Source organism: Haliotis cracherodii, unplaced genomic scaffold (assembly GCF_022045235.1).
Source record: "Haliotis cracherodii isolate W230 unplaced genomic scaffold, xgHalCrac1.p SCAF_5, whole genome shotgun sequence".
NCBI classification, from domain to species: Eukaryota; Metazoa; Mollusca; class Gastropoda; order Lepetellida; family Haliotidae; genus Haliotis; species Haliotis cracherodii.
In genome coordinates, this window is record NW_027266308.1 from 65,125,561 (window position 1) to 65,150,624 (window position 25,064).

Genomic DNA, 25,064 nt, shown 5'->3' on the forward strand with positions numbered 1-25,064 from the left:
AGATGCCATTCACGGAATACAGCTCTAAGGGAATACATCTCCTAGTTGGGGAATACAGATGCCATTTGTGGAATACAGCTCTTAGGGAATATGTCTCCTAGTTGGGGAATACAGATGCTATTCACGGAATATATCTCTTAGGGAATAAGTCTCCTAGTTATGGAATACAGATGCTATTTGCGGAATACAGCTCTCAGTGAATACGTCTCCTAGTTGGGGAATACAGATGCCATTCACAGAATATAGCTCTTAGGGAATATGTCTCCTAGTTGGGGAATACAGATGCCATTCGCGGAAAACAGCTCTTAGGGAATACGTCTCCTTGTTGGGGAATACAGATGCCATTCACAGAATATAGCTCTCAGTGAATACGTCTCCTAGTTGGGGAATACAGATGCCATTCGCGGAAAACAGCTCTTAGGGAATACGTCTCCTAGTTGGGGAATACAGATGCCATTCACAGAATATAGCTCTCAGTGAATACGTCTCCTAGTTGGGGAATACAGATGCCATTCACAGAATATAGCTCTCAGTGAATACGTCTCCTAGTTGGGGAATACAGATGCCATTCACAGCATAGCTCTTAGGGAATACGTCTCCTAGTTGGGGAATACAGATGCCATTCACAGAATATAGCTCTCAGTGAATACGTCTCCTAGTTGGGGAATACAGATGCTATTCGCGGAATACAGCTCCTGGCCAGGGAACACAAATCTGATTATGGACAATGGACTTCAATGCAGCACTCTAGTCTTCATGTACAACACTGTACAGATTTGTGAAAAAACATGCCAAGGAATTCATGCATAAGTATTGACAGTCACATCAGCACTTATCTGGTAGGTACAGTTAAACAAGAGTAGAACCATGATACTTATTGCTTTCTATTTACAAATATTCACAAGTCTAAAATCCAACTTATATATTACAGATAGATGAAATATACAGTTTGAATTCTCTATAATATAAATAACAACAACAGTCCACTCCACTTTATTGGGATAGTCAGGAAATGTTAGTGTTGTAGGTCAACACACTGAGGGAGACACCTCCACCCCTACATGGGTCCCCACCCCCACACCACCTTCACCAAATGAGATGTGTGCGTCCCCACCCTGTCCTACCCTTGTTATATAAGTGAAAAATAAATCAAACAAAATACATATTATATCTAAAAAAGGTAGAAAGGACCAATGCACAAAATATGTCAAATGCCAGCACGCTCTCACTCCTTAACACTGAACATGCATAATATTCTGATGATAGTAGATGTGAGGCTGTGCTACATCCATGCACAGCACCTTCTACGCTACATGACACAACCTTTGGATTGAATGGCTGTTGTGACCTGGGTTATAAGTGAGAGACTGAGTGAGTATTCCAGTTATATCATGGCATGTCAGCTTGATGTGGGATTAAAGACCCAAGTGATGCAGGTCTCAGACGTTTACCACTTTGGGGAACCCAAAAGCACGAGTATGATGCTGACAAACCTGGAGACTAATTGGAGTGAACCAGGATTCAAACCCATGATCTTAAGTTTCTGGCGTGACTAAGGGATGCAACTCTGCACAGCCAATCGGGGCTCGTAAGATGACTGGGCACCTGTGTCCCTGCTCTCTAAGTCTACTGAATGATGGGTCACAAAGAACCAGGCTTTGTAGTTGTTCAGAAAGAGACACAAATTGGTTACAAATAAAAGAAACGAAAAACTGAAGGTCACTCCAGTCTGCCTTCTACCTTCTGACTGAAGCTAATCCTTGACCTCCGTGCACACATAATACCACTTCTTTGGTTTGACAACTCAATGCAAATACTGTTATAAAATGCAAAAACTGTGTGCGTGGTTTGATATACATGACTGTACAAGAGATATAGTACATCAAGGCAGGGGAAAGAAATAGCTACAACTGACTGTGATATGTAAACTGTAAGTGTCTCCCTCAGTCCATGGCCTCACATCAAATATGTTCTCGGGGACCTTCCTGAGTAAGTTACTGTAACAAGGGAATCAACTCTTCGGGATATAACGTGACAATAACTTTCAATAATAACTTTAACAGAATGAGACTAAGTTGAGTAATCCTCAGAGATTCTGCCACTCTATGGCAGTGAAGTTGCTGTTAAACTCCAGGTTGTGTGCAATGGTTTCCGGGATGGCGTGCGAGAACCAGAGTTTCTGTAGGCCCCTGTACTTCTCCTCACACAGTCGTAGAGGGTTCCCGCGCCTACAACACACATGCATAAATCTCATGACGACTTGTACATATTGATTGTGAGTAGACTTTGCACACATATTTTCCCCATCAGCACTGCCCACACCAACATGCATCACTCAAATCACTCCTTGTGTAGAAATGTCTGAAACATCTTCCAGGTATTCCTCACCTCTCAGTGATTTTACACATGAACACAACTGCCAACTTTCCCAATTACAGTTAGTATTTTGTTACCACCTTCTGGTCAGGCAACAAAGTCTGACCGCCCCTTTTCGGGGAGGAAGGAGGTGGGGGTAGGTATAGGAGGGTGCACTTTACTGCTTAGTCTATATTTTGACTACAGTATCTTCGAGTGGTGTGTCTCAATTGCAACACTATAAGCAGACTTCATACCAGTTGATGAACAAGACGCTCTTGCATTTGTAGCATTCAGTGTAGGGCTAAATAATGACCCTCTCTTTATCGGTGTCTATGAAAATTTAGTCCAGTTATGCATTAAAAATGCTGACAATGTTGTGATGAGGACTTGACACTGATCCAAGCCACCACGATATGATCTAACACTCAACCACCCAGTCACAGTGACACCATCTATTAATCTGATACGTAACGCACTGAAGGCCAAAACACTGTGAAATAAAGGTGAGATCCCAAAGATTATCAAGAGTCTGTAGTTTCATCATGACTTGTGTGTACATTATTAAGTGGGCATGACTAGTATACATATATGCATTATTAAGTGGGCATGACTTGTATATATATGCATTATTAAGTGGGAATGACTTGTATATATGCATTATTAAGAGAGCATGACTTGTACATATGCATTATTAAGTAGGTATGACTTGTATATATGCATTATTAAGTGACCATGACTTGTATATATGCATTAAGAGGGCATGACTTGTATATATGCATTATTAAGTGGGCATGACTTGTACATATGCATTATTAAGTGGGCATGACTTGTATATATGCATTAAGAGTACATGACTTGTATATATGCATTATTAAGTGAGCATGACTTGCATATAAGCAATATTAAGTGGGCATGACTTGTATATATATGCATTATTAAGTGGCCATGACTTGTATATATGCATTATAAGGAGAGCATGACATGTATATATGCATAATTAAGAGAGCGTGACTTGTATATATGCATTATTAAGTGACCATGACTTGTATATATGCATTATTAAGAGGGTGTGACTTGTATATATGCATTATTAAGTGGGCATGACTTGTATATATCCATTATTAAGTGGGCATGACTTGTATATATGCATTATTAAGTTTACATAGCTTGTATATATGCATTATTAAGTGGACATAGCTTGTATATATGCATTATTTAGACTTACCTGAGCCCTTGATCAGTCTCGCCATAGTTGTCCAGATATGGGGGTGCTATGAAACAGCCTTTGGTTTTGCCTGCTAGCAGCAGTATCTGGCAGTCCCGCACCCTGCAACAGTGCGTCAGTCAAAATAATGATGTGCATATTCATCCTGTGCTAAATCCACAGTCTAAAGCATGCTCACAGAGCACCATTATTAACCGATCAGTGTGCACTCCATTGTCATTCTCAGCTCCCTGGGGAGTATACTACCCAAGCTACCTGTTAGGCACTAGAAGGTTAACAGTCACATTACCGTCTCATCCTACCAGGTACCTATTCACTGCTGCTTGAACAGAGGCATATTCAATGTCACTTGCTTTAGGCATCACCACATGTGGCAGCCTGAAGCCCTAAAAACTCTCAGGAGTCAAGCTGTCAAACATTGGTACCCATCAGACTAATCTCTGCAACCACTGTCACTGTCACTTAACTTCACCTGATTTGTGACCTGTGCACTGTACACCCGAGTATGTGCCATCTCTACACAATGGTCCACTCATATACACCACAATCGTGCCAGTCAGTCTTTATGTCACTGTCAGCAATATTTCATACACATTACATGGACCTGCTTTACACGAGTCATGGACAGGTGGTTGATAGTGTGAGCATCACCGTCTGAACACACCAGGGGACTGGCCAACCAGCCAGTACACACAAGACTCAAATTCTACACAAATTTCAAGATTATTATTAAATTGATACTAGAGTAATTGTTACGCTCTCGACAAAAATGTCTTACCCGAGATATACCTACACATACATCAAATATGGATGTGGCAAACAGTGGCTGTTTCAAACCTAGACTTACCCCATCCACCTACCACCTCAACATGCCCAAGGAGTAGTAACCTAATACTTATGCAGCAGTAGAAACTAACAGGTATGATCCACTAGTCCTTGTAATGATAACATATAGCAAAACCCTTAAAAAGGGCCAATTTCTACTAGTCCTTATGATACCTTAACTATTGGGCAGTTTGGCAAGGACTACAGGTCTAGTGCCAATTTCTAACGCTGTTGAGAATACTATTGTTCATGTAATAACAAACTACATACATATTACAAATTGATTTGCAACTTTATAAATGAAGTACCACAAGACTGACCGACTTGATGCTTGATTATGCCTCATCAGCATCCATCCAGTTACTCTCTGTCCAAATCATATCGCCATGGACACTTCTCCACTAACACAATTGGTTGACGTGTGTATGTTTGTGCATGTGGGTATTGTTTTAAAGCCACACTCTAAACCAGACAATCCAGTGACTGATATTGTATACAATGTTCCACGCAGTTGGGTACACTGACATGCTGTAAACTAAGTGACCAGGTGACCACCCGATCCATTAACTTGCCTCTTGAGACAAGCACAGGTTGCTAAGGACTACTGCTAACCCTGAATCCCCAGGGTGTGGGTAAACTTACCGCAGGAAGATGCCGATACCAGCGCCGCACCTAGCTGCATGTTCTGTGGCGGCGCCGACTGACAGCCCATCTAGATCAGTCTGACAACAGTAGCTCTGTGAGCACAACATCCGTCCACAGGCCAGGCACATTGTCGGGGCACGGCTGTCATCTCCGTCCGACTTGGGGCATCTGGGAACCAACAAAAGAGACACGTTAACCTCTCACTGGTTTGACATTACAGCACCATCAGCTATATTGGCTCATTATCCAGCTGGTGTATTGTCTGAGAAACACTCAAACAATAGTGTGGGGTGGAACATTATGTAAAAATTGTTACTATGGCTACAAAGGAGTTTAAATAGCCTTCTGTAATTTTGAACTAAACAACAGTTTTAGTGACATACACACCTCATTAATGTAAAATATAGTGCTATGGCCCTGTAGCTCACCTGGATAAGTGTTCAACAATCTGATTGTTACAAAGTTTGTTTGTTTGTTTGTTGTTAAACACCTCATAAAGCAATATTCCAGCTATATGATGGCAGTCTCTAAATAATTGAATCTGGACAGACAATCCAGAGACCACCTGATCCCACATTGTTACAATGTGTGAGTGAGTATGGCTTTACGCTGCTTTTAGCATTATTGCAGCAATATCACGGCGGGGGACACCGGAAATGGCCGTGACACATTGTACCCATGTCGGGAATTGAACCTGGGTCTTCGGCGTGACAAGCGAACGCTTTACCACTAGGCTCCCCGACCGACCTTATTGTTACAAAGATGGTCACTTAACAAAAGTTGCCAAAACTATTAACAAATATGAAACAAGAAACTAAATTTCCATAAACAGATTTTTCAGTATAGCTGCCATGTCGGCCATATTGAAAATCAGATTCAAACTTTGTGAAGAAATTCAGGCACTGGTGGGAACTAGCAGGTGAAATTTCAGTATCATTGGTCCAGTGGTTTCTAAGGAGGTGTTTACAGATGCCACCAGACAAACAGGTCAAGAAACAAGGTCACTGGACTCCATGACAGGATGTGGCAGGGTAGTGACATGAATTGGTGAGGGTACTCACGTGAAGGTGGACACCTGGTTGATGAGTTCGCTAAAGTCCTGGGGGAGCACCACCAGCGTGTTGACCTGCAGGGGGTAGTGGACCAGCTGGACGCTGCTGGCCGACAGGCGCTCCTTCAGCTTCCGACTGCAGCACCAACTGAGGTAAACAAGACCAACAAACATCAATCAAACATTCATAAGGAATGAAAAAATAAAAGAATTGGTTCTCAGGCAATGCCTTTTGAAATCATGTGCGGGTGGGCGGGCTGTGTCGTTTTTTGTTGTTTTTTGGGGGGAGGGGGGGCTTGTTCAAACTAGTATGCAACCCAATAAACTGTGTGTACCATCAATCTGGGATAGGCCTCCATGTATAAACAGGAATGCAAAGTCCCATTGCCACCATGAACATAATACAAGATGCACAGTAAAGCAGTGAGCATGAAAAGGGAAGTAACTGTGTTATATTGGATTGTAATGTTTTTATACTTTAGAATTTATTTTGTTGTTTTTATAATGTGGAAATAAAAACGAAAAGTGCGACAGACTTTATGATGATGCACCAGGTGCCTGAGAACCAAGACTATTATTTTTGTTAGCCTAGTACATCCTGTGCACCCTGATCTGTTGGTGAGACACTTAACACATACTGCAAGTAGGTCTCCGAGTGACCAGTTGAGCAAACATATAATGCCAGATCAATATTAAAATATTCTTGCCTCTGGATTAGAGTGCTTGTGATGTCGCCTTGCTTCTCAAACAGCTCCGACATGCAGACAGGCAGAGACAGGTACCGACACAGAATCTCAAACTCATGGGTCTTTTTCCCTGAAAGGTACAGATTCTGGGTTAGTTCTGTTCATGCTAGGAAGGAATCCCTTCCCCTACAAAGACTCACCGGTTGTGCCTTCATTCTTTAATATGTATGGTGCACCATTTCATATACAGTGATTGTGTTGCAGTCATTTAGATACGATCAAACAATCAAATAACATTTGACTAAAAGGGAGACAGCAGAGAAAACAAAGCTCTGAGAGACAGCAGTACAAAGCTTTTCTCAGTCCTACAGTGCTGAGGGTTGAAACATCAGGTATGTCCAATTTGTAACATAAATAGGAATAAGAAAGAAAAAATATGTGAGTTGAAGTTTGTTTGTTGTTGGAACACCACACAAAGCAATATTCCAGCTATATGATGGCGGTCTGAAAATAATCGAGTCAGGACCAGATAATCCAGTGATTGACATCATGAGCATCAATCCATGCAATTGGAATACAATGACATGGATCAACCAAGTCAGCGAGCTTTTTACAGCAACCCAAGAATGGGTTGCTGAAGACCTATTCTAGCCCGGATCTTCACGGGTCGTGAGTTGAAGTATGACTGTGCTCACCCTCAATGTGGAGATCCTCTGGTGCGATGACGCCAGTGACGTAGTGGTAGAGGATGGCGGCACAGCGGAGGAAGGGGAGAGCAGCGTGGTGGACGTACTGCAGCAGCTGGTGGGGAGATGGAGACTGGTCCGTCTTCGTGCTGCCAGATGACAAACATGCACTTCACAATCATTGACAACAGATACAGTTGGCCATACAATGTGCGAGAAATATACTGCTCAAAAGAAGGTAAGGACCACCCGATTCATTCATTTTACTCTAGCTATTCTGTCATGCCAAGACAGGATAACTTTAGCAATATTAGGGAACTGCATCTTTTCACTTGAATAGTTCAGCTAATGTTTTAATAAACATTTTAAAAAATAGTTTCAAGACATTTTTTTTATTAGGATATAATCTACAATACTTTCAGCCTGAAAGTGAGTGAGAGAGTTGGTTTTAATGCCACTTTGAACAGTATTTCTGTTTTATCACAGTATGTCAGCTAAGGGTGGGAGAAAAGCCTGAAGTGATGCAGGTCTCAGACGTTTACCACCACAAACCTAGAAACATAATCGGAGCAAATGGGTCTTTACACTATAATATTTCTAGGAGGAGTAAAAGCAGTGACAGCTTACCCTGCACACTCTCGGAGCTTGTTGTACACTCGGACCAGCGACTGTCCCTCGGTCTCCCCTTCAACTTCCATTGGCTCTGGAATGTCAAGGTGACATGAGTTAACACACATACAAAGAACATGATCAGGAATTCATCTAGACCAACCTAGAGGCTGATATTCAGCCCCAAGTCTTCAGCAAAAATTCCCAAACTGGAATTAGACATTTCACATTTGCACTGATCTAGTTATCACTAATATTATGTCTGGATAGGTGACGTGTATTTCACTGGTAATGACTTACATAGAGAAAAAGGCTTTCATGCTTAGTTTATCATTGAATGAAAAGTTAAAAATGAAGGCTAATTTTGGAAAATAAGAACTAAAAAAAAACCCAACTTTGAACAAAATAACGATTTTTCCCAAATTGCCTGCCAAGGACACTTAGTTTGGAATCCTAGCTAAATCCTTGCATAATATAGGCAATTATTGTTAAATTAAACTTTAATCCTGATATGCTGCAACATAAGACCTCATCATTCGATCAACTTGTTTGAGTAAAGTTTTCGTCTTCCTCCAACCCATCACTACATACCTTGTGGTGGCTCATCGAAGGCGAGCATCAGCTGAGTGATGTGAGCTGTCAGCACCAGCTGCAGAGCATGCTTGTTGTTGAGGCCCCCTGTTGGCAGGGTGGAGATAGACTTCAGCTGCTCCGCATACAGGGTCGGCAGGGTCATGGTCAAGGTCACCAGATAGTGGAAGAGGTCAAGGTCAAGTAGACATGGCGATTCCTTGTTCCTCTTCTCCAGTTCATTCGGTATCAAGGCTGAACACAAAGCAATTAATCACTTGATCAGCACAATCTGAATCATAACATCGTCTTGAGTAGCGTTTGTTGCAAGTGTGATCCTGTATCCAGACAAATGGACACTTGCATGCATAAAACAGAGTTCTCGCTGTCATACAACACAGAATATTAATCTACATTGAAAAGAAAATGAGCTATGGCACATCCAAACACCTCTTATCAGAACTGATTTTATACATGCTTCAACATGGGACCTGCATTCAACATGTTGTTTAACAAACACAGCAGTTTCAAATGGGATTTAGAACCATCAAATCTTATTAATATAATTGCAAACTGGAAACTACATACAAAATTTGTGAACAAATCCTTTGTCAAGATGCTTTGTGTATCAGCAGAGTATTGTACTGACCTTTGAGTAGCATTTAGAAGTTGGCAACCAAGCAACTTGATTTATGCCAAAATTTACACTTCCACCTAAAGTGGTCACTACACACATACAATTTGGATGGTGCGCTCATCAATTACAGCTAAGTGATGGGTAATCCACACATACAAATCTGATGGTGCGCTCACTAAGATTACAGCTACCTACCCGAGAGCAGCCTGACGCAGTGTTGCCGCACCTGGTCTGGGGACATCACCTGACTCACAACTGCCCCGAACCGCACCAGCGACCCGAGCAAGTCAGCCTGCCGAGTCGGCAGTGACCCAAACAGACTCTTTTCATCAGACTGTAGTACTTGCTCTGAAGATACAATCGTCAAGAATATTTCAGCTGTTCCCATACTATATTCCATAAACAAATACACACATAGTGGAACAAAACATAAGTACCCGTAAAGCTCTGTCATGCAATACTATATTTATAAAAAAATACAACAACAAACATATACAAGTTGCGTCCCTTAGATATGACAGGAACCTGTTTCTAAATTTCTGTACCTGTTGGTTTCACGAAAGTGGGAAACATTTAAGACCTGTATCAATTCAAGTTTTCCTCTGCTTGACTACTGACTGCCACCTACTTATAGCTTGTACAGTGAAGGCAACTTGAGGCTTTCCTCTGCGGAACTACTGACTGCCACCTACCTATAGCTTGTATAGTGAAGGCACATGTGCTCCAGGCCATCACAGACACTCTGGGGTTCTCGTCATCAGGGTCCACATTCAGGCCAAACTGTCAACAGAGGTCACATTTAGGAACACGGCACACCACATGACACTGACAATTGAACCAAAATTGTCTGTCTATAACTTTTCAGCAAACTAAACAACACTCTCTGTCATCATCAATGCTATTTGCAGTTCTTTATCAGGCTGCTTTTATCAAAGATATTAAAACATTTTTAATCCTAAGAGCCATTCATAAAACAAGGATTTCAGATCAGAATGATGTCATGATTTTGAGTTTACAGACAGGAGATGCTATGTGTTACTGTGGAAGGTGAGCAATACATCTAGTTTTGCCAGTGAAGACCTGTTTGTCATGTTCCTGCAAGATCCACTTACTGAGTACACATCACGAGCAAACTTCTTCAGCATCTCACGCATCCCCTCAGAGAAGTGGCCGCTGAAACATGAAGAAGATTCATTTAGTTCATCATACATTGTCTTTCTGTTCCCCAGGCCTACCAAATTGGGAGAAGATAGTGAAGGCGAGTTGTTGTACACTGCAGACAACAATGCTACAGATACACTCCCAAACATCATGAAAACCTTGGGTTCAACAGAAGTACATCTAATCATGGAGCCTACATGCCTGGCATTGTCATACATACGTCTACAGTAGTATATCAACATGGAGCCTACATACCTGGCATTGTCATACATACGTCTACAGTAGTATATCTAATCATGGAGCCTACATACCTGGCATTGTCATACATACGTCTACAGTAGTATATCTAATCATGGAGCCTACATGCCTGGCATTGTCATACATACGTCTACAGTAGTATATCAACATGGAGCCTACATACCTGGCATTGTCATACATACGTCTACAGTAGTATATCTAATCATGGAGCCTACATACCTGGTGTCATCATACATATATCTACAGAAGTATATCTAATCATGGAGCCTACATACCTGGTGTCATCATACATACTTCTACAGAAGTATATCTAATCATGGAGCCTACATACCTGGCGTCATCATACATACTTCTACAGAAGTATATCTAATCATGGAGCCTACATATCTGGCATCATCATACATACTTCTACAAAAGTATATCTAATCATGGAGCCTACATACCTGGTGTCATCATACATATATCTACAGAAGTATATCTAATCATGGAGCCTACATACCTGGTGTCATCATACATACTTCTACAGTAGTATATCTAATCATGGAGCCTACATACCTTGCATCATCATACACATACTCCCAGAGCAGCTGGAAGTTCTTGGCGACACTCTCGGCCATCATGCGTGTGATGGTGGAGATCGGGCATGGTTGGAACAGGGGGAAGTCTTCTGCAACAGAAAAACATCATCCTACATTCACATCACACTGACACAAGCCTGTTTAGCCCACATACTTGGATGTGCAGATATAAGAACATGCTCACTGCATGTGTTGAAGAGATAAGTATAGAAGTTGCAGAGCATGTTGTTTTAAGATGATGTCAGCAATATTCAAGCATGGGGGATTGGGGAGGTCATAGGGAATTGGGGACCACATGGGGAATCTGGGAACACTTTTAGCAGTGTTTAGAACTTAGGACTACATGTGGAATTGGGGACCACATGGCGAATTTGGGAAAATGTGGAGACTAGGGGCATTGGAAATTGGGTAAATGACGAAATAGGTACCACATGGGGAATTTGGGAACTACATGAGGAATTAAGGGGACCACATGAGGAACTGGGAACCACATGAGGAATTGGGGACCACATGGGGAATTGGGGACCACATGAGGAATAAGGGACCACACGGGGAATTGGGTACCATATGAGGAATCGGGAACCATGTCTGGAATTGGGGACCACATGAGGAATTAGGGACCACATTGGGAATTGCGGACCACATGAGGAATTAGGGACCACATGGGAAATTTGGGACCATCTGAGGAATCGGGAACCACATGAGGAATTGGGCACCACATGGGGAATTGGGCACCACATGAGGAATTAGGGACCACATGGGGAATTGGGGACCACATGAGGAATTGGGGACCACATGGGGAATTGGGCACCACATGAGGAATTAGGGACCACATGGGGAATTGGGGACCACATGAGGAATTAGGGACCACATGGGGAATTGGGGACCACATGAGGAATTAGGGACCACATGGGGAATTGGGGACCACATGAGGAATTAGGGACCACATGAGGAATTGGGCACCACATGGGGAATTGGGCACCACATGAGGAATTAGGGACCACATGGGGAATTGGGGACCACATGAGGAATAAGGGACCACACGGGGAATTGGGGACCACATGAGGAATAAGGGACCACACGGGGAATTGGGGACCATATGAGGAATCGGGAACCATGTCTGGAATTGGGGACCACATGAGGAATTAGGGACCAAATTGGGAATTGCGGACCACATGAGGAATTAGGGACCACATGGGAAATTTGGGACCATCTGAGGAATCGGGAACCACATGAGGAATTGGGCACCACATGGGGAATTGGGCACCACATGAGGAATTAGGGACCACATGGGGAATTGGGGACCACATGAGGAATTAGGGACCACATGGGGAATTGGGGACCACATGAGGAACTAAGGACCACATGTGGAATTGGGGACCACATAGGGAATTTGGGAACACATGGGGAACTAGGTGCATGTGGAACTGGGGACCACATGGGGAATTGGAGAAATGAGGAAATAGGTACCACATGGGGAATTTGGGAACTACATGAGTAATTGGGGACCACATGAGTAATTGGGGACCACATGGGGAACTGGGGACCACATGGGATGAACAAGTAAGGTGACATATGTCCTACCTTCGGACTCCTGATCCTTGGTTTCCTGGATGCTGTTCTGTACAGTCTTCTGGATGCCATCCAGCCAGTCATCATACTTCAGGTCCACCTCTTTCTCCCTACACACAACACACAGCAGGTCAACCTCAAACAGGTCAGACATTGGAAGGACTGACAGACACGAAATGAAGCTGATAACATTAATCTGATAAAATGTTCTTTCTGTGAGTCCTAGAATACCAAATGCTAGTGGATTGCTGCAACATCACAGCAATAGCATGGCAGTGGGTGCCAAGAATGTAGGGCAGGGGGATGAATCAAACTTTACTACCCGGGTACCTGACACGCTAAAGGCCTCAAGAGTTTGGTACAACATGTCTGATAGGGAAATGTGTTATCGGAACCCTAGGAAAAACTATTTAGATACACGTCAAAAACGATCTGATCATGCATACACTGATGCTTTATCTTTACTAAGAGGGAAGGAATGCGAGCATTGTCAGAAAGAACTGCCCTGATTAGCGATTTGTAATGTGACCATGGAATTTTATTGTTATTGTCATTAAACAATCTATCATGTGACTAACCACGGGTGTGGGTAGTGCTGGGGGTACAGACGGATCCTACACAGGAGCCACCTGACCCGAGTGCCTGAGTTACCCCTCCCAGCCCCACTAGAATGGTCTTTAAAACAGCCAAAGTGGTGTGAAGAACCAGGCTGCATGACAACAAGTAATTCAAAGCAAACGGTGACATCAAGTGTCCGAAATCGCATTGCTCATAAACTTTCTGTCACGTTAGAAGGAATTTATTTCTAACTGCTTGACTGTCTAGTGGAAAATTTAGGCACTTATTATTGTATCTATTTTGACAGTCAGTAATGATTTGCAAGGAAATGCAAATTTTGTAATAATGCCCAATGCAGCAATATTCCAGCTATATGACAGCATTCTGTAAATAATCGAGTCTGGACCAGACAATCCAGTGACTGATATTGTGAATAAAATATTTGTTTGTTTGTTGTTTAGCGCTGCACTCAACAAGTTTCAGCTATATGTGAAAGTTTGAAAAATTAGTAAAATCTAAATATTTTTTACATTTGTATACTTATCCTGCATTACTCCGTATTGCATTTACTGCTGTCTTTGACAGAGTGACGAACTGTGTGAGATCCAGCTGCTGAAGAAAGTTGTCCCAACCAGCTCAGGAGGCAGCGCACTCTCACAGTCGGCACGTGACCCGGAAGTCATGACGTCACACAAAAACACATAACTGCTTTAAACATAACATCTGAAACTTCGTGGGGAGGTAGCGTAGCGAAAGGGAGGGCACTTAGACTTCGTAATGCAGGATAAGTATACAAATGTTAAAAATATTTAGATTTTACTAAATTTTTTAACTTATCCTGCATTACTCCGTATTGCATCTTTATCAGACGGCATGGCCGGTGGGCATACCTGCAGATGTGAACCATATTAAACCCTCGTCAAGGTCCGATGAATCCGCACCGCATACAAGTGATGACCGGAACATCTACGACCATTCCTGTCTTCAGGAAACAAGAGTCGATGCAAAAACGAAACGCCCGAATAGGTAACCGAAATACAATGAGGCGTGTAGCCAAAATATATAACTTACCGAAGAGCGAAAGCGAAACGCAGTAGAGCCCTCTAATCTGAGGCGATAAACACCAGAGAGTTCGACGGGCCCCGCTCGGGGAATCGAAGAATCAGCGGCGTCGGCGGCAAAATCTACGACCAATCCCAAGAGCGAATGCGAAACGCAGGAGAGCCCTCTAGGCTGGAGGCAAGGAACACCGGTGAGGTCGACGGGCACCGCTCAGGTATCAGAGAAGCAGCGGCGTTGGCGTCGGCGCCGGTGTCCACATCTACTACCATTCCTGTCGTCAGGAAACGAGAGTTGATGCAAAAAGTAAAACCCGGATAGGTGACAGCAATAGAATGAGTCGGGTAACCCAAAACTAAAACTGACCTAAGAGCGAATGCGGAACGCAAGAGATCCGTCTCGTCTGGGGTGATAAACACCAGAGAGGTCGACGGGCCCCGCTCAGGGTATCGGAGAATCAGTGGCGTCGGAGATAGATGACCTGTTGGGCTATAACCAGGGACCAAAACTGTGAACGCCGGCGACAACTTTCAAGGCTACATCACGGAAGTAGTGGTTGGTGAAGGTGGTGTCCGATCGCCACGAACAGGCTTCCCTGAACGACTGGATGGAACAGTATACCGTGAAGAACCAGTGTAAATACGATCGCCCTGATCTCATTTTATTTCAGGTGATAGCCTTTGGGGGGAGGGTCCAATCCGGCGGCTCATAAGCTTTAAGGATGACCGTCCGGAGCCACAGGGAAAAGTATTCCGGCTGACCAACGACTGCGACGAAGGGGAGACCGGCAGAAAAAGGTGTTTCCTAGACTTGCGGCAGTCTTTAGATCGTAGAATAACCTTCAGTGCCCTTACTGGGCATAATGACGCTCATCCTCATCCTCGGCACCCACACTGGACGAGGGGGGAGGGGACAAGGAATGATCTATCAGGCTGTCCTGGGAGTTGAGTCTTTACGCTGACGTCCCAGTACGGTCCATGATGAACGGCGCCCTGGGTACCGCATTCGAACCGGGCACGGGAGACGTCGAGGGCGTGCTGTACATGGACTCGAGCGGCAGTAGTCAAAACCAGTAGAAACACCCGTCTTCTACTTAAGGTCGTAGAAGGAAGATGAGGGGAGTGGTTCGAAGGGCGTTGAAGACCACATTCAGATCCAACGCAGGCGGTCCGAACTTGGCCTTCAGGTCTTCAAGACTGAACGAGCGCAGCCAGGCCCGTAGGTCGGGAATTTTCGTCTTTCTCCGATCGTCCGGGATGGCCAGAAGTAGATGGCGACCAGGTGTGTGGGGGTGGTAAGCCCTTCAACCGACGGGTGCTACGCAAGTACAGAAGGAACTGATCCAGGATCTGCGGTGACGCTGTCATCGGATCCTGGTGTTTGTTAGAACAAAATGCCTGGAACAAGCATCATTTATCAGCATAGTCCCCCTGTAGATGGACGGTGGGCTGAAGCAATAGCCTTGGTCGCTCTAGCCGAATAGCCCTTGGCTTTCTGCAGGTGTGTCAGGCGTGCAGACGATAACATGCGGGTATGAGGGTGTGGCAACAGACCGTGTGGATGGAGCAGAAGGTTGGACCACACCAGAAGTTCCAGGGGTTGTCTCTGGGTATGTTTCGGAGGTCGATAACCCAACTTCTGGCTGACCAATAAGGCGAGACCAAAGTCAATGGCAGGGGTCGAGTGGCCTGGATCTCTGAAGAACCATGGGAGGGAGAACCGGAGTCGGAAAAGCGTACACGCGTAATCCTTCTCAGGAACGATTTAAGGCTTCGACTGCCACAGCGGTCGTATCCGGCACAGGTGGAATGGAAGACGACAGCTGGCCACATTCAGATATGAGGCAAACAGATCTAGGGTTGGGGTGTCGACCGTTTGACATATTCTGGCCCGAGGCGCCGGAGAGCGTGAGGCGTCGGAGAGCTTGAGGCGCCTGGAACGCCGAAGATGGTGATTCTCGGGGGCGCCGGTCGAGTTTGTAGCGCCGGGAGAGGGGCGAGTACTCTGGGTCCGCAAACACCACACTACGGTGACGTCGTCAGTGGACACGATCAACAGGGCGTGACCGAGAAAGCACTGTCAGCAAGCGACGTCCTGGATAAGCCTTTATCTCGATGCTGTTGCTGTGCCAATGGTGTTGATCTCTGGATCACAGGTGGTCACAATGTGGGCTAGTGTGGGCGGGGGAGGTAGTCAGCAACAGGGGTCTGCGATTGCGTACCGTCGGTACGATTCGGAAAAAGGTGTGATCGCCTGCGAGCCAACCTCAAGTAGACGAAGTAAACCAGCTTCACAATCGACCGCCGGGGCATCGACGTAACCGGGTAGTAGGAAGTCGAGGCAATATGGCCATTGCACGAAGTAATGAGATCGTTTTCATCCCTGAAGCGGCGTATAAGTACTCCTGTTCTTATATCGAGGTGACGATGGAGGACGACAACACGATACGAGGCAGGTATGCAACAGGGGTCAGTGGGACGGCCGAGGGACTTTAAGTATCAAATCGACACTGTGTCCGGTAGTCAAGGCGGAAGATAGGAAGGTGTCGTAGTCGAAAAGATCAAACCGGACGAAGGAAGGCGATCTTTTCCATCCCTTGAACGCCTATAGGCGCTATCGTTCTTATAGCGAAGGGTTGATGAAACAAGGTTCCTCGTGACAGCCGTGTTGGTAGAGGAGGTCTATTGTTTCCAACATCCGTGCATGGATGGACTGCGACAGGCGCCTGGTTGAGTGGTAGCACCAAGCGTACAGGTAGACATGGAAACCAATCTGTAGAAATACATGGCACCCCTTGCCATGGTAAGTTGACCTAATTCCGGTCGGAGTTGTTGACAGTCCGAGTACTTGACACATGACATGTAAATCACTCTGCGAAGTAGCTGAGAAAACCGCCTTGGAGTCGGAACTGAGGTGCAAACTCCACACACAGACAATCCTCAATGAACTGTGTGAGAGACGATCAAGTGGTGTACCCGAGTTTTGCGATAAAACACGGAACCCCATGGGCGTCGTGGAAAACCCGGTGAGCGCCGAGGAAGAGTCTCTTTCAGGAACGCTGGCGCTAGGGTAGGGTAGAACAGCGTTGGTGTCGGCGATGTCGACGAAGTAAACTCTTTGTAAGTGGATGTCGTCGTCGAATCTGATACAGACGCTGTTCACATGGCGCTCTGTTTCGATGGAAACCCGCAGGTCATCTCTCCGGAATCATAGCGCTTTAAACGACGGGATTATGGATAACGTCTCAGTGGGCAAGTTGAATCAGACCAACTGTCTATTGGTTGAAAAGATTCCACCCAGGAAGTAGAACGATAGTCACGATCCCGAAGACCGACGGGAGAGTAGCGACAGGAGCGGCGACAGTTGTTTCACCATGCTTCTCCGTGTGACGAGTTATGAGACGGCAGCAAGAGAAGAGGGCAGTGGCGCCGGGGAGGCGATTGCCGATGGTGCCCCTTAAGCCGCAGTAGAAGATCGGAAAGTCGGCTCGTTGATCTGAGCTTGATAAAGCTTGTTGATCTGGGCGCCGGAGGTCATCTTAGGCGCCGGATATATCATAGGCGCTTCTTCCGTAACTCTTGAGGCAACGGAGTAGTCAGAGGCGCCAGAGACATTAGAGGCGTCGAAGATCATGAGACCAAAGACCTCAGAGGCGCCGGGAGCGCCGAAGACATCAGAGGATGCGGAGGCGCCGGAGCGCGGAGACATCAGAGGCGCCGGGAACGCCGGGACATCAGAGGCACCGGGAGCGCCGGGACATCAGAGGCGCCGGAGGCGCCGAGACATCGGAGAGCGCTGGGAGCGCCGGGAGCGCCGGGACATCAAAGGCGCCGGAGGCGCCGAGCCATCGGAGGCGACGGGAGCGCCGGGACATCAGAGGCGCCGGAGACATCAGCGTTGGGAGGCAGACTCTACGTTGGGAGCCGCCGTTGGTGCTGGGAGCACTGCGAAGCTCCGCTGAGCGCTGCTGCCGTCAACGTAGGTGGGGGTCGACGAGCACGTTGAGCGAGGTGTGTCCTGGATACTCGCATGAGCTGAAGGATCACAGCAGCGAAGGACTGCAACATCGGCACTGCCTTGTGAAAGTACAGGGCATCGTACAATCACGGCAGAAAGGGGCGGCCCCGACCAGATTTGTTCCCGCGGCAACAAGTGCAGCGAGGCAGAAAATCTGGAATTTAAGCAAAACATAACTATGTGGCAAAGTGCGGGAAGCATAATGTGATTCAGAAACTTTGTATTTCAATGAAGTTTATGATATCAAACAATGACGCTAAAAGGTAGCGAAAAAGCATAGCTTTAAGCAAACACATAACCATGTGGCCAATCACAAAGTATGGGAAGCATAATGTGATTCAAAACTTTGTATTTCAATGAAGTTTATGAGATCAAACAATGACGCTAAAAGGTAGCGAAAAAGCATAGCTTTAAGCAAACACATAACCATGTGCAAACACGTAACCATGTGGCAAAACCACAGAGTACGGGAGACATAATGTAACTCAAAAACTTCGTATTATATTGAAGTTTATGAGAAGAAACAATTACGCTGAGAGGTAGCGAAAAGGCAAGGCTTTAAGCACACCAAAACAACATACATAAATGTAATGTATTACCCAAGCCAAAGAGAGAATTCAAAACGCAGAACACGACATTACGTGGCCACGTGGTGAATGGCCAAAATGGTGGGAAAGAAAACAAAATGGCGGGAACAACATTGCGCCCGTAAATTACTGTGACGTGAGCCACAGACGAGCGATAAACGTTACAATTTACGAATGGGAAGACCCTAAGGTCACGGCCCATAACAGGTAACAATGTAGCAGCATATAATGAATGTAGAAACACGCAAAATATAAAAAACAAATAATAAGCTTTAATTTCCACAAGGGATACAAAGTACGTCCGTCCGTGGAGGTGACAAAGCAGTTATGTGTTTTTGTGTGACGTCATGACTTCCGGGTCACGTGCCGACTGTGAGAGTGCGCTGCCTCCTGAGCTGGTTGGGACAACTTTCTTCAGCAGCTGGATCTCACACAGTTCGTCACTCTGTCAAAGACAGCAATAAATGCAATACGGAGTAATGCAGGATAAGTTAAAAAATTATATATATCAAATTTGGACCAGTCAATCAGTGACTGACATCATGAGCATCGTTCCATTCAATTGGGATACGATGAAATGACGTCAACCAAGTCACTTTGCCTGACCATTTCATCACCCCTTTCAATGAAATCTAAACCAGAAAATCCAGTGACTGACATCATGAGCATCGATTCACGCAATTGGGATACGATGACATGCATCAACCAAGTCACTTCGCCTGACTATTTCGTCACATCTTACAACAAGCATAGGCTGAATGGGTCTGCACTCCTCACAGAAAGAATGTTACAAGCAATGTGAGAGGTGTGTACTCACGTATCTGCCAGCATGGAGACGAGAGGAGGGACAATGGGTATCACAGTGTTGCTGAGGCCCTCACAGAGGGGACATAAATATTCCATCTTGTCTATGTCGTAGCTGTAGCTGTGGCGGAAGCGTAGAGGCCGCCGCCGCTCCTTGTTCATCACATTGTCAAAGTACCTGGGGATAAATCACACAATGGTAAGCACACACCCACTTTTCATCAATTCAAGTCAGCTTTACTCTGTCTGAAAAGGTTTTCCTTCACTGAATCATGGTTTTATTGTGGAGTAAAGAGTAAAGTTGCTAAGTGCCTATCACAAAAATGTCTGGATGACTACAACACATTAATAAAACAACACCAGTTTTTACCCTTTTCGATTAGGATCTTTAATTTAAACCAGGCTAGTGCCCTGTAAAAGCCATGATTCCTTCCCTAGGTTGGTTGGTTTGTTGTTTAATGCCGCACTCAGCAATATTCCAGCTATATGACGGCGGTCTGTAAATAATCAATCTGGACCAGACAATCCAGTGATTGATATCATGAGCATCGCTCCACGCAATTCGGATCAATGACATGCATCAACCAAGTCATACTGTGTTTTCAATTTACATGAATGTATATACAGTCTGGCCTTCACTACAAAGCATGTAGCACTGCAAATTGGTAAACTATCATGACGTGGGCACCCCTAAAGAAACCTAAGCAAGCCTTGTAAAGTTTCTTTCTACACTGCACTTCACTTATATGACGTCATATTGCTCATTGTGATGCAAAAGATATGTTGTCACAGTTGTATATAGACTTGAATTTGAAACTTGAAATACATTCTCCTTATAGATTTCTATCATGTTTTTTGCATAAAATGTATTGACACACATCCTTTGAATATTGTAGTAACTGCAACTTTGTAACCAATAATTGTACATATCATTATTTAAATATGCCTATCGACAATGACTAAAAAGGAAATACTAGTCTATAAATAATAGCTTCCATGGTGGTGCGGAATTTAAATCAGCAGTTTCAATCAGAGAGGGTTTGTTGTGATTTGATACTTTTGATTTGTCAGATTAGAATCGAGTATCTTCAATTTCCGGGTGGAATATTGCTATGGACCAAGGAAATAGAATCAGGAGTCAGGTGGCTTCCAAGGACAAATTCAAACTTTGAGGCTAGGTGGACACCTGTGATAACCAATTGATGAGGACAGAAATCATGGGCAACAATCCATGCCATCAGCGCAGGATGACAGGCATCAACCAGGAGATGACCACCTGATCTGAACTAATCACTTCTTTTGACAATAAATAAATGAGGCTGGGGACCGAAAATAACCTGGCTTCCCACTAAAGATTCCCAACACAACTGAAGGGAGAGCTTTGTCCTACCTCTGCCAGCAGTCGTGGTGCATCACGTGGCCACAGGAGCTGGTGTAGGTGCCGACGAGGAGGTCTGGGGGCATGAACATGGGGTCGAACTCTTCCTTGTTCTCTGCACATTTGCCCCGACACTGTGACAACACAGTGGATCTAAAACAATCAGGTTCACATGTCACTTGCTACGTTAACACACGACAAGGTTCATATGTAGACACAAAACAACTTGTAATGATAGTTACAAGGTACAATTCACCTTTCAAGTGGCTCTAAGACATCATAAGTACCCCACACATATCTGACATCACAATTTCAGATTACTGCAACTATTAACAACAGTCAAACAGAATCACAGCAGAGACATCATGAAGGGGCTTCACATGTCTTATACAATCCAGGTCTTTGGAATTTTAAGAATCTGTACTTTACCAAGAAAGTGTTATCCCAAATATAACATTTGTTACAATTGACTGCTTTGAAAAAGGGTTTTGTGTATTCATAGCTTTTAGTCATGAGAGCTGTGCCAATTTACACTTATCAGAGGGGTACACAAAGTATATGATCTAGAGAGCAATTTGTCAGACTTTCATTTCTGTGGAAGCCTCACTAGCTGAGTGGGTTAGATCGCTGACTTTGTTTGCTGGCGATTAGATGCCTCACTCTGGCAATGTGGGTTTGAATCCTGGAAGGGACTCTACCCCCACAAAGTACTAGAATCTGTTCTTTATCAAGAAAGTGTTATCCCAAATATAACACTGCCAAATGAAGTACAAATTGTTGAACCTACCGCTGTACAAAAGCTGCTAGGACCATAGCTTTCCCGCTACATGTGACTTCCTGCTCCTCCTGACACAGGATGCATGTGGCGTGGATGGGCGCCGTGACGACCGCGCTGCTGCGACAGCTGCCCAGGGCGACAGGGAACCCGACAAGAAGAGAATCACTGGAACAGAGGCAGCCTACGTGTCAACACTGAGGGAGGTTTATTCCAGTGGTCTGTAAATAATCTAATCCAGACCAGACAATCCAGTGATTGACATTGTATGCAACAATCCATGTCGCCAGGTTACAATGACACGCCATCAACCAAGTCAACTGAACCTGACCATTAACTGACCAGCAGAGATGCTAGGGACCAATTCTAGCCTGGAATCCCCATGGGGGCTTTACTTCCGTAGTATAAATCACCAGTAGAGTGATTCAGTGGGTGATTCAACAACATCCCAGTTGCCATGGTGGCCATGAATAAAGTCTTATAGGAATAATATTTTCATGTCATCATTGAAGGTATTATCCAGCAAAGGTGAAGACGTCATCCTTACAGCATAGAGCATATTACACATTATTATTTGCAGAATGATAGATTCAGCATGGTTTCCCTGTAGGAATCTAAGGCATGGGACTTAAAAGTGACGATGGGTAATACAGTATGCGATTTTCGTCACTAGTCCGAACACTGAGTAAAGTAAAATTCTGTTTGGTCAAGTAAGATCTAATAAAATACAATATAAGACAAAAATGAACTAAAAATGATATTAAGAGCCAAATTTGGCATGGTAGACTCAAAAGCTTTTGGTAATGACATCGAAGAGCAGAACTCACAAGGGACACTCAAGCTGTTTTAATCATTATTACACTTACAATCAATACAACTCACCTCAGATCCATGTCAGAGGTGGCAGCCTTCAAGTCTGTGCTGGTGTTTTCAAAGAGGTCAGCATTCTCTGCAATGAAGTTCCTCTGCATCTTGGACATCTGGGCCATGACCCTTGCCCTGCGTTTAGCTGCCCGCTCGGCCTTCCTCTTCTTCTCCGCCTCTGTCTTGTGGTCCCGGCCACTGGTGATATTCCCCAGCGTCCCCACATCCACAGAACTGTCCTTCATGGCACAGATCTCCGCAAATTGCTGCACAAAACATTCTTGAATAAGTGTTTGACCAGGGCCATGTTCCACAAAGTCATCTTAGTGCTATGATAATTGTATCTCCCATAAACAAACAAAGTCATTTAGAAAGTGGTCAAATGAAACAATGATATATTTGGGATAACACTTTTTTAGTAAAGTACAGATTCCAGTACTTTTTTGGGTTGAATCCCATCCGGGATTCGAACCCACACTGCCAGAGTGAAACACCTAATCGCCAGCACACAAAGTCAGAGATCTAACCCACTCAACCACTGAGGCTTCCACATTTATCTGACTCTTATTTTTGTGGAAACCTTGGTGGCTGTGTGGGTTATTTCATTTTGGTAAATGGACACTTCGATCACCATGAATCTGTGGCAATCTTCTGGAACATGACTTATTTAAAAAGAAAGCTCTGGTAATTTCAAACTGTATCCTCAGCACTTTGTAAGCAAATGTTAAATGGCAAGCATCCTTTCACTTAAAATCATAAGTGTTTTACTGTAACAAGTTTAAATCCCTTCTAAATATTGAAAGTATTTAAGCATAGGTGATCTCCCTCAACATTTGAGAACATACTATTCTTGATTCAGATGTTGCTGTTGAGACTGGCAGAAAGCTGAGAGGTTATTTTACTGTTGAAGATGAATTGCACATCTTCCATGTATGTGACTCCTATTCTGAATTAAGAAAGAATTGAACTGCTAAATGTTTTTTAGTAAATATCCTTCAATATTATTTTTTTTCTATGATGCAGAGTAAAAGAGTACTGATATAATCACAAAATATTTGTTTATTTCTATATCCTGTAAATAAATAATGAAACACCCAATTGTAAATCTGATATAGACTGTGCATGCATGATCATGGTTTTGTATGTATTTTGGGCCAGCGTCCATTACGGACTGAAGCTGTCTGTCTGCATTGTAACTATTTTAATAGGCTAGAAATAAATAATAACAGTAGGAATGAGGAACAAAGTGGAAAGGCCACAGAACATAACATGATTTGATTGAGCAAGTTAATGAACATGGTATTATTCTGCTCTTAACACTCGAGCCCATCACAACAGAGGGTAGTGTTGGATTCACTCGTTGTACCCATGTGAAGAATCAAACCAAGCTGTCAAAGGAACCAAGGAATGTTTAACCACATCGCCACCCAGCTGCCCCGTTCTACAGCATCCTACAGATCCTGTCCTCCAGTGTGACCCACCTTCAGCATCCAGGTGAGTAGATCTTTGACTGGGTCCTGGCTGACGTTCTGGTTGCCCACCAGCGTCTGCAGCAGTGACAACAAGCCATTCTCTGCAAACACAACACAGTCACCATAAACTTGTGTCACACCACCGGCCTGGTTGAAACACTTCACAACAAGCCATTCTCTGCAAACACAACACAGTCACCATAAACTTGTGTCACAACACTGGCCTGGTTGAAACACTTCACAACAAGCCATTCTCTGCAAACACAACACAGTCACCATAAACTTGTGTCACAACACCGGCCTGGTTGAAACACTTCACAACAAGCCATTCTCTGCAAACACAACACAGTCACCATAAACTTGTGTCACAACACCGGCCTGGTTGAAACACTTCACAACAAGCCATTCTCTGCAAACACAACACAGTCACCATAAACTTGTGTCACAACACCGGCCTGGTTGAAACACTTCACAACAAGCCATTCTCTGCAAACACAACACAGTCACCATAAACTTGTGTCACAACACCGGCCTGGTTGAAACACTTCACAACAAGCCATTCTCTGCAAACACAACACAGTCACCATAAACTTGTGTCACAACACCGGCCTGGTTGAAACACTTCACAACAAGCCATTCTCTGCAAACACAGCACAGTCACCATAAACTTGTGTCACAACACCGGCCTG

The 25,064-nt window shown here is 44.4% G+C and overlaps 1 protein-coding gene across 2 annotated transcripts in view; it reads right to left on the reverse strand.

The window, feature by feature from the left end:
• Window positions 1–1,130: 1,130 nt before the first annotated feature.
• LOC139442130 (E3 ubiquitin-protein ligase UBR2-like) overlaps window positions 1,131–25,064 on the reverse strand; it is a 67,925-nt gene continuing 43,991 nt past the window's right edge. For both annotated transcript variants that reach the window (XM_071222932.1, XM_071222931.1), the window contains exons 30-47: window positions 24,385–24,476; window positions 22,922–23,169; window positions 22,052–22,207; window positions 21,277–21,417; window positions 19,900–20,064; window positions 12,874–12,971; window positions 11,267–11,378; window positions 10,405–10,465; window positions 9,985–10,072; window positions 9,488–9,640; window positions 8,677–8,910; window positions 8,104–8,179; window positions 7,486–7,625; window positions 6,812–6,920; window positions 6,115–6,252; window positions 5,051–5,221; window positions 3,584–3,685; window positions 1,131–2,228 (exon numbers count right to left, since the gene is read on the reverse strand). In XM_071222932.1, coding sequence (XP_071079033.1) covers window positions 2,087–2,228; window positions 3,584–3,685; window positions 5,051–5,221; window positions 6,115–6,252; window positions 6,812–6,920; window positions 7,486–7,625; window positions 8,104–8,179; window positions 8,677–8,910; window positions 9,488–9,640; window positions 9,985–10,072; window positions 10,405–10,465; window positions 11,267–11,378; window positions 12,874–12,971; window positions 19,900–20,064; window positions 21,277–21,417; window positions 22,052–22,207; window positions 22,922–23,169; window positions 24,385–24,476 — 2,426 coding nt within the window. In that variant the 3' untranslated portion in view covers window positions 1,131–2,086. The remainder of the gene's footprint in view (window positions 2,229–3,583; window positions 3,686–5,050; window positions 5,222–6,114; window positions 6,253–6,811; window positions 6,921–7,485; window positions 7,626–8,103; window positions 8,180–8,676; window positions 8,911–9,487; window positions 9,641–9,984; window positions 10,073–10,404; window positions 10,466–11,266; window positions 11,379–12,873; window positions 12,972–19,899; window positions 20,065–21,276; window positions 21,418–22,051; window positions 22,208–22,921; window positions 23,170–24,384; window positions 24,477–25,064) is intronic.